We start from the raw sequence: 10,460 nt of genomic DNA, 5'->3' as shown, positions 1-10,460 counted from the left end.
GGTGCCTCCGTTCCGGGGGCCGGGGCGGGGGGACACGCGGCACACCGGTTTCCTGGTTGTGTGTGCGTGGTTTTTAAACTGTGCCTGAAGCGATGGGTCGTTGTTAAGGATTCCTGGCGTTCCTCGGTCGTGGCTCACGTGCCGCCGTGCCCCCCTCCGTTTCAGGTCATCAGCCCCGAGAAGACGGAGCCCACCGTGAGCCCCGAGGGAATCCAGACGGAGCTGGATGAAGAGATGGAGAACGATATTTGCAAAGTGTGGGACATGTCGATGGACGAGGTAGGAGGGATGTGGGGGAGTTCACAGCCACGCGTGACTTCTGCCCTGCGCCTTCAGTCCGAACCCTTCTGGAAGCGGGGGACGGTGCAGAATTACCGGGGCTCGGGCAGCTTTCTGATTTTGACCGTGTTGATTGTTCCTTGGCTGACGGTGGGCTCCGAGCCATTAGGCCGGGCAGGTGTGGTGGACTGGCATCAAGCCGGCTCATCACGTAAACTGCTTTTCAAGATGAGCAAGTGCGTTGCGTGCACTCCTAAGCCCAGCACGAGTTTCCAAAGCAGGCCTTCTGTTGTGCCTGCCAGCTGCGCCCCGTGCTGCTCCCTGAGGAGGTAAAGCAGAGCCGTGTGTGAGTGGAAAAGAACTGCGGTGGTCTGCCTGACCTTCCCTCCAGGTGTCTAATGGATGGTGCGGTGCTGTTGCTTTGGGACGACTGGCTAAATGGGGCTGCATTCATACCTGGTAGTTTGCTGTATTGTGCGCAAGAGTTGAACTGAAGCTGGGGGTAATTAGAAGACAGGACCTTAGCTGTAGCAGAAATTAACTCAGGTGCATAGCCTGTATCTTCAGCAGTTTGATTATCAAGATAATATTGTTGCCATCTCTAAACAGGCATCTTTTTCTCTAGCAATTGTAATGTATCCTGCTAGTAAGTGTAATTTTCTCTGATAAACAACCTCTTGAAGCTTAGCTACAGACTCGTAATGGCAATGTAACATAACTCTTGGTATTTTTCTCAACATTCTCAAATTCTGGAATGAATTCTCAAGTAAGAGATACATATTAAAAAAAACAAACCAAATTTTATTCCTTGGCTCTTTGTTTAGATATTTTAACTAAGTATAGAAGATGTGTCCTTTGCTTCCAAATAGAGAAATAATCTTGTGTTTTAGTGTGGTAAAATAAGGAGATTTCCTCTCTTGTATGGTCTGATCAAGTGTTAATAGTAATCTCTTCCCGTGTTTCTTTATGGGTGATGCCACTGTCTGAAAACATGGTATTTGCTGAATTCTGACTTGACATCTGTGATCCTCTGTTAAGACAGAGAGCAAAAGAAACTAAATGTGACTTTTTTGCTCATTGTATAGCAAATCGCTGGCATCCTGAATCGCTGTAGAGGCTTGCTGATCTTCTCTCATGGAAAAGCAGGAATTGTTGGCATTAACTGTTGGGAAGTAACTGATCTCTTGTAGCGAGTTTGACATCTCTTTGATCCAGTCCTTGTGCTGTGAGAAAAGGTTTGATTTTTGCATTTGGAAGTTATAGAAGTCTATTTACTTTTCCATTCACTTTCTTCACAGGATGTCGCTTTATTTCTTCAGGAGTTCAACGCCCCGGACATATTCATGGGAGTTTTTGCTAAGTCAAAATGCCCTCGCCTTACTGTAAGTATGGGCTGTCAAAAAGCTGTCCCATATTAATAGCAATAGTGGATAGCTCTATACATACTTTTACACATATCTCCCTCCTCCTCCTCCTCCCATTGTTTATTTGAATACGTTTGTTCAAGGAGAAAGCGCAAAATCAAATTTTAAAATGTTTTTTCACAGTGTTTTTAATATGGTCTAATCAGTAAATATTTCAGTGATACTGAATCTGATATATGTCATTACTGATGAAGACTAAATTTATCAAAACTAGTTATAATGCTTATTATAAAAAACTTTAAAGCCTGGCCTTTTTTTCTCATGACTTGTTTCATGATTACTGAACAGAAACAGTCACGGATTTGTTTAGTCAGGCCTACAAAAGTGTGGTGGGTTGACCTTGGTTGGACACCAGGTGCCCACCAAAGCTGCTCTATCACTTCACCTCAGCTGGACAGGGGAAAAAGTATGATGAAAGGCTCGTGGTCGAGATAAGGACAGGGAGAGATCACTCACCAATTACTGTCATGGGCGAAACAGACTCTACTTGGGGAAATTAATTTAACCTATTATCAATGAACTCATAATAGGATGATGAGAAATAAATCCAAATCTTAAAACACCTCTCCTCCACCCCTCCCATCTTCCTGGGCTCAACTTCACTCCTGATTTCTCTACCTCTACCTCCTACACCTGAGCAGCACAGGGGTTTGCAGTCGGTTCATCACACATTGCCTGCTGCTTCTCCTCACACTCTTCCCTTGCTTCAGCATGGGGTCCCTCCCACAGCAGACAGTCCTCCATGCACTTCTTCAACATGAGTCCTTCCCACAGGCTGCAGCTCTTCACAAACTGCTTCAGTATGGGTCCCTTCTGTGAGCTGCATTCCTTCAGGAGCAGACTGCTTGCTGGGTCATAGGAACTTGGAAATCAAACTGGAAAATGTCTCTGAACCTTTCTTACTATTGTTTTATGTCTGGGGGAATAAAGTCGTGAACTACATTGCAGTTGCTTCATTATAATGTGTTTTGACTTTTCAGGAAATATGTGTGGGAATATTGGGAAATATGGCCTGTTTCCAAGACATATGCATGTCCATTAGTAAAGATGACAATCTTGGGTAAGTGGATGTGTGTGTTATACATGCATGAGTACTGCTTTTGTGGATTCGCAGCCATGAAGTACATGTTATAGAAGGAATTTAGTTTGCTTGCCACGCCTCATCCTCATTTACACCTTTCTGGCTGACCATATTTGTGTGGGAAGTGTTCAGTGAAGGAAAAAAAGGATATGCACCACTTTGTTTTGGTTTTAATCACCAGTCAAGTTCTTGAATTCTTAATTTCTAAGTTTGGCAATCTTGATACACTGGAAATGCATGCAGAGTCAGGAAAAGCTGGTTTTAATGTCAGAACACAGCTGCAGCTAGAAATTAACATTTCTATAAATTTTTTTTTAAACAGATTTTTTAAAACTTTTTAAATTAACTTTTGTCTTGCATTTTCTCCTTAAAGCCAAGTGTTATTGCAACGTTTATGTGATTCAGACTCCCCAACTCTTCTGGAAACAAGCAGGTAGGTCATCTCAGAAATTAATGCATCATTAGTGTAGTTCTCCTGTGTTCTGAGGCCTGGGAATAAAATTGTCAAGGGGGCTCACTATTTTATTATCCTCTCATCCTATCCTTTTCTCATTTCTGCATTGTTCTGGAAGTGATTTGCTGTGAGCTAGAATTCTATTTCTGCCACATTATTCTCATTATTTTGGATTTACACTTGTACAGCTAAAATTAATGAAGTGGCTTCTGATTTCTTAAATGAACAATTCTTGTCTAGGTTGTTATTAACTTGCCTCTCCCAGCCTGAGGTGGCCAATGTCTGGGTTGAGAGAATCCGAGAAAACCCTTCCGTGTATGACTGTGTTTGCTTTATCATGTCCAGCTCTACAAATGGTAAGTTGCCAAAACAAGCTGGGAATTAGTGGGTGCCTGCAGAAAAAAGAGTGAAGTATGCAATTTCAAAGACAGATATTTTCAATTGGGAGTACAGAATTTCTTTAAAAGAAAGTAAACCTCATGAATTTAAAGAACACTAAAATAAACTTGTCCTTCTTGTGCAGGTTTATAAATGTTAGACATATAAAACCAATCAGAAAAGCACCCATAGAGGAAGAAGAAAGTTCTGTGGGGGAATCAAAACACGTCTAATAGAAGAAATTACTATTTGGTGCAGTAAAGGAAAGGACACAGTCCTTATTCAGGGATATACAGATGTCATGTCTGATCCTTGAAACATGACCTCATTTGATTTTTTTCAAATCAGAGATGTATTTTCTGTTTTTAAAATTACCATGCTTGTGGAGTGTGAACTGGAGGAATGATTCCGTTACTCTGAGCGGCAGCTGAGTACAGCACAGGCTTTGGGTATGCAGTCAGTGGTACACAAATCTTTCTTTCTTAGCCCTAATTTAGCAAAAACCTAATAGTGAAAATATTTTGAACAGCATTTATGTTTCACATCCAACTTAATTGTAACAGCAGCTACCATTTGTCTAGGAATCCTAATAATTCAGCTTTTTCAATTTTTTTTTTTTTTTTTTTTTTTTTTTTTTTTTTCCTTCTCTGTCCAGCTGAAATCATGGATCTACTTAAGGAGATTGGATGTAATGTTAGCAGAAAAGTGCATATTTAGGGACAAAACTTGGAAAGTTTTACTTAAGAAGCAGAAGCTACAGCTTTTCAGGAATGTAAAGTTTCTTTGCAGAATGCAGTTCCTGCTACATAAATGGCACGATAAGGTAGAATGTGTCACTGGACTTTTCAACAATCCCTATTTATTAAGCTCTTGACCCAATCTATGCCACAAAAGGAATTAAACATAGCAACCTTTAGTAGGTTGTTAATGAAATGAATATATTTCAGCACAGAATTTACTCTGAATACTTTTATATATTGGCATTTTATGAGCTAAGTTTTGCTCTTTGTTTTTAGTCTTGTTGAAATGTATACATTCTCTCTTGTGCAGTTGAATTGCTGGTAAAAGTGGGTGAAGTGGTGGACAAACTCTTTGATCTAGATGAAGAGCTAATGTTAAACTGGATTAAAAATGGCACTTGTCGGTCTGTGGGACCATCTGTAGATGATTCCCCTGAAGAACTTCCAGATTTTAAGATTGTGCCTTGTATACTTGAAGCAGCCAAACAAGTCCGGTATGTGAGCTTTCGTTTTGGTTTCATGGCTGGGGATACTCCTTATAACCTTGTTAAGGCCCGTGTCTGAACATCCTGATTTCAGTGGGAGCTGCATAGTTTGACAGATCAGTGGAATACAGTTTTCTGTACTTAGCATTTGAAATGAATTACCTAGTTAGCAAAGAGAATGGCAGTGATTGCTGATAGTCTTCTGTGTGTCCAAAACACACAATATAAATTACAATATCAGATCTTTAATTTGTCTTTGCTTTTTGTTTTCTCTGTGTAGATCAGATAATCCAGAAGGACTTGATGTTTATATGCATATTTTGCAGCTCCTGACCACGGTGGATGAAGGTATTCAGGCTATTGGTAAGACACTTGAATTGCTACATATGATGGGACCAAGAATGGCAATAACTTCTAGATCATCAAATATTTAATGGGGAGAAAGATAATTCACGTACCTAGATTAAATCTGTTGGGTTGGTGGGTTCTCTTTCTTTCTTTCTCAAGTGCAGGCTCCTGATGGAGGAAAAGAGACTTGGAATTTGCTTTATGACCTTGTTTGCCATGAACTTTGCCAGCCAGATGATCCACCCATCATTGTGCAGGAGCAGAAGACTGTATTGGCATCTATTTTGTCTGTGCTGTCGGCTATGTTTGCTTCACAGACAGAACAAGAATACACCAAGATGAGGAAAAGCAAGTCATGCTTTTTTCTGTTTTATTTTCATAATTGTCTTTATGTGAGGTGAAAGGTGGTTGATACTGTTTACTAGAGATCAGTTCAGAACACAGAATTCAGTTACATGTTTGAATGTAGTAAGACTCTGCTGGTGACTCTAAAAATCATAGCTAGCTCAAACTTCAGTTACTGGATATCTCTGAAGAGTTACAGTAATAGAATCTACAGATTCTGTTCAATCTTCTCTGTTGGGTAAATTAGTGAAAACTGCAGAATTCATCTTTGCTAAAATATGAGGTCTTGATAATAATATTTTTTTTAGTAGAGAGAGATTCTGTACGTACTTAAATGCTTCTTTCCCACACTTTATCACTTGTTACTTTCCAATCCATTGACAATGTTTAGAATTAAAAGCCCATCTTGGGAACGTGAGTCAGCATCATCTGCAGTAGAAAGACGACGTGTCGGTTTGGTTTATCAGATAGGATTATCTGCATGCAAATTTAACATACAACCTCTCTGAGTTACGACTAGAGACATTTTCCTTCTCATATTCCTCACCACTGGCATGTACTTTTTATACATACAGGTTAATTTGTAGGAAAAAATGGTTTCGTTTTTTTACTATATTTCCACTTGCTTCTTTAAAACAGCCTTTGAGTGACGAAACACAACACTGTTGGAATATACATTCCTATAGCTTTTATGTAAAATCTTGTGGTGAGTTTCAAAATTTGAATGCCTTGAAAGAATGGGGAAAAATTTTTGATGTTAAATTTCCATTTTCTTGTTACTTTGTGTTAGATATGCCTCTGATTGGGAGCTTGATTCGTATCTTACAATACATGGAGGGCTGTGGGAAGAGATCTGATGATAACTCAAAGGAGTCTGAACAAGAAGAGACTGGGAGGGCTGATATAAACGAGGAAGACTTCCATTTAAAAATTTTGAAGGATATTTGCTGTGAATTACTTTCCAATATGCTTCAAGAACTGACCAAGGTAAGAAAAAATTTTGAAGAGGGGTTTCTGCAGGGCAGGTAAGAAAAAAGGTGTTACTGTGAAGGTGAGTATTTTCCTGTTGGAGTGAAGTTGCATACTGACAATCCCTTAGAGAATCAGTCATCAGGTGAGTAGCACCGTGTGTGTTAGATGGCAGGGACAGGGGTTTCCTGAGGTGTGTGCATTCAGGGCCAAGGTTCTGCATGATAAATTCTTTAGATATATGTCGCCTCTTTTGAATGAAAGCCAATTGATTAAGAAAATTAAGCCAATTAAGAAAAGGGAATAATAACAATATATAAACTCACCTTCTTTGCTGGACTTTATGATGGGAGCATTCTGATTAAAAGTAATATGTGAGCTTTCACACCTTTTTGTCTTAGCTACATATGGCAGTCTTGAGAACTGTTAAGTTCTGGTTGCTATACCCGTTTTTGAGACCAAAGTGCGTACTGTAGACACTGTGCACGATTTTGAGTTTGTTTTTTCGACAGCTATCCATGACACACTAGTTATATTTCTCTCTCTTTTTTTTTTTTTTTTTTTTTTACACCAGGGACATTTAAATGAACAGACGTGTTCCTGTGCATTTCAGAACCTCTTACCCCTGTATTTCACATCGGTGAGTATATGACAAGGTCTTTAATGTAGCTGAAAAAAATACTACTTACATGGCAGAACCTTTCAGAATCGAGTGTAGGACAGAATTGCCTGAACACAGGTAATACAGCATTATAGACAGTCTTACCCTTTCTGTCTCCTCTGGCTTCCTTCAGCCAGAGATTTGCCTAGATCATCAGCTGATACAAGGGTCAAATTATGCTGAAATGAATGAATGTCTGCAGATTTATGCTAGCTGAAAATTTGTCCTGTACAATTCTATAGAATAATTACTCTAAATATTTTTCATAGGAAGCTTTGTGTACTTCTAAACAAAGAATTTGGTGAAGGCAGTAATGTTTCAAAATTTAGACCAACTGAAAGTGTGGGGTTTCAGGAGGAAGGGATCTACTGTGAAGCATTTTCCGTTCTTTGCAGTGGCTGCTGCTGGCTGCTTTTGGTGGGAAGGTACAGAAGTAGAAAGACCCCCTATACCAAGTATCGAGCATTCTATGTTTCATGCAAGGCTTTTTTTTTTTTTTCTTTTTTTTTTTTTCCCTCTGTGTGTTTGCAATTTATTTCCAGGTGGAGAGTTTCCTTGAAGTTCTGCGTGAGGCTGATCAGACACTTGCTGACAATCTAGAGAAACGTTTCCCAAGCCTGAAGGTTCATGCCTGAGAATGTACATGAGATGTTTTCCTCCTTTGGAATGAAGATTTTTGACTGTTTCATTACAGTATTTCAGAAATCAAGTTTTCAGTAAATACAGGAGAGTGAGGCAGTCTCCTTACCAACAGGTGGCTTTTAAGCAGTGTTCCTTCTAGACCTGATTAACCTGGGGTTAATCTGGTCTGCACGGGGAAGAAAATGACTATAAATTCGGTTCTGCATCTTCCATCCTGTTTGCTCTGCTGATGAGAGACTGTTGATTTCTAATTGCTTTTCTGCAGTGTAGTTTTTTTCGAGTAACTCTTGATTTCATGCTTTTCGACTTAAGTTGAAACAGAAAAATGAATGAAATGCACTGAGTAGTTTTTTTAATATGATGCTGGTTTCCTCCAAGTTGCTGTTGGCAAAAGGAGGTGTGATCAGTAGGAAATCACAGGTGCCCTCTGCCTGAGGGCCTTCAAGCACTGATAAAAACAGAGTTAACAGAGGGCTTTAGGGTTTGTTTTTTTTTCTATTTTAGATCATATCAGTCCTGGAGCAGGTATTGTAGCAGAAATGTTTCATCCTGCTCCTTGAAAATCCTCAGACTTCTTCCATTGAATCCTCTTCTGCACTGCAGCTCTGAGTTATGGTATCTGGGTCCTGTCCAGTTGAAAGGATTTGAGAATATGGTTACCAGTGGTCTGTGCTGCAGCTGCCAACCATTGCACCACTTATCTGGAGCTAGAGTTGTAGGACAGGTTTGAATTTTATCTGTGGCATACTTCCAACTTTCTGCTTTTTTAAAGCAATCTACGCTTCAGTTTAGGAATGTAACATGTATCAGACAGTTCTTTCCTCATTCATATGTCTTACGAATTATCTGTGAATGACATTAGAAATGCCATGTTAGCCTTTTGTTTTTCAGGGTGGCTTAAGGTGTTAGGTCACTTGCAGTAACTTCAGTCCACGGTCTTCTAAAAATCCCACTTTTAAATATATTTTAACTACATTATGTTTTTAGACTGCATGCTATGCAGGTAACATTTTCTCTGAAAAAACAGTATAGCAACATCAGCTTCACTGTTTCTGTAAATAAGGGTGGAAAACAATTGGTCTTTTTTAGGTTTGAGATATAAAAGAAAATGTGAACCAGAGCATAGAGAGTAACTTACTACCATATACACACATTCCCTGGCTCTCCAGGTTTTTATAGACTTTTAAGTATTGTGCTGGGCCATGTTTTGTTTGCCCTGAGTTACCTGTACATGTGGTAAAATACAGTATGTGTATATGTATATAGCCTTTTCATCCAAACTTCCTGTTTTCAAAAAATAGTGCAATTTAATCATTCCCTTGGGCTGCCAGCAGCATCTTGGTGGTCAGCAGGGGACTTAAAATTACAAATATCTGTCTTGTGTCACCAAGAAAGAATTGCCATGGTTTCTATCAATTTTTATATGCTATGTTTATTGGAGAAAACTGGTAACTGTGAATAGGATGACAGCATTTTTCATACTACTTTGACAGTTTTGGGATATTTTCTTAAACCTACAGATTTGTAATAAAGTTTGTTTTTAAAAAAAGCCTGTATACTTTCTTTCATTCTAAGTGTCAATTAGATTTGTTTTCCGAGCCACTGGAAATGTCTGTTACTCTCAAGTATGTCATTTCTAAGAGGAAAATTGAACCTCTTCATGATGTCAGTGTCCCGTAAAATATGTTGTCCTTCATTGGGTATTCAACTTAACTCTCTCTTGCTTTCTTTATTCAGTCATTTTTATGGTCTGGCAGTTAACGTGTCTCTCAGTTGTTAACATCTTTCTGAGCTTAGTTTGTCCCTAGGTGTATCATAAGTATCTTTATGGTAGTCCACCATAGCTAAGAATTACTTCTGGTTTGCCTCTTGAAATTTGTTGCAGTTATTTTGCAGTAGTTGTTTTATGTACAAAAAAGCTGAGACAAGATCTGTTGTTTTATTTTGTTCCTTCTTTTCAATACACAAATAGCCAGTATTGGGTGATTGTTAAATGCATTACATCAAGTAGGTGAGATGTATCGTTTCCTTGGTACACTTACTGCCTAAGCGGGATGTTATCTAATACCTGTCATGTGGTAGAGAAAGTGGTCCATGGCAGTAAGTGGGGAACCAGCCGGGCCCCATCCTCCTGCTCTTCTGTAATGGGAGAAGCTGTAGGAATGGGTCCTTCAGCCTTGCATCAGCAGAGTGATAATTCAAGTATGTTGGGAATTTTTATCCTTGGTAAATGTGGCGAAGCTGTGGCCGACCTCCCCTTTGGGCCGCCCCTGCGCGGGGGGCAGCGCTGTCTCCGGGGGCAAGGGGCTGCTGCCGAACAGCCCGGTGTGCCGTGGTTGGGGCAGGAACGGGCAGCAGGTGAAGGGTGTGTTTGGAAATGGCCCGCGTGTATTTCATCATCTTGCCAGCAGGGATCTCCCTCAGCCTGTGCTTCGTGAACAGCATGAACGGCTTGGTGGTGGGGGGGTGTTTTGGAAGGGGAGGGTTGGGGGTGTGTTTTTTTTCTAGTTCCCTCTCCCAGCCGTGCTTTGACAACAACTGGCAAACCAGATCTCTCTGGTCTAGCTGATTCAGAAAGGGTATCCATCTGTACAAGTAGGCGAGCAGCTTTCTTCCAGACCAAAGATCTGACTGCGTTCGTAACACCCTCCTTT

At 40.1% G+C, this 10,460-nt stretch overlaps 1 protein-coding gene across 2 annotated transcripts; it reads left to right on the top strand.

Annotated features, from left to right (window-relative positions):
* The first annotated feature begins 129 nt into the window (after positions 1–129).
* SAAL1 (serum amyloid A like 1) lies at positions 130–9,729 on the top strand. Of its 2 annotated transcripts, none has more exons than XM_026850570.1 (11): positions 130–279; positions 1,578–1,661; positions 2,684–2,763; positions 3,158–3,217; positions 3,479–3,594; positions 4,667–4,850; positions 5,122–5,204; positions 5,349–5,537; positions 6,325–6,540; positions 7,067–7,143; positions 7,707–9,729. In XM_026850570.1, exons 1-11 carry the CDS (start codon positions 235–237, stop codon positions 7,797–7,799), a joined length of 1,227 nt encoding a protein of 408 aa, XP_026706371.1. In that variant the 5' UTR covers positions 130–234; the 3' UTR covers positions 7,800–9,729. The 2 variants fall into 2 exon arrangements, with proteins under 2 accessions (XP_026706371.1, XP_026706370.1); XM_026850569.1 differs by having other exon boundaries at positions 135–279; positions 6,325–6,543; positions 7,070–7,143.
* Positions 9,730–10,460: the final 731 nt, after the last annotated feature.

Source organism: Athene cunicularia (genome assembly GCF_003259725.1).
Source record: "Athene cunicularia isolate RWA chromosome 5 unlocalized genomic scaffold, athCun1 chr5_part2, whole genome shotgun sequence".
Classification (NCBI taxonomy): Eukaryota; Metazoa; Chordata; class Aves; order Strigiformes; family Strigidae; genus Athene; species Athene cunicularia.
Note: the sequence above shows the minus strand (reverse complement) of the source record. Positions and strands in the feature narration are given on the sequence as shown.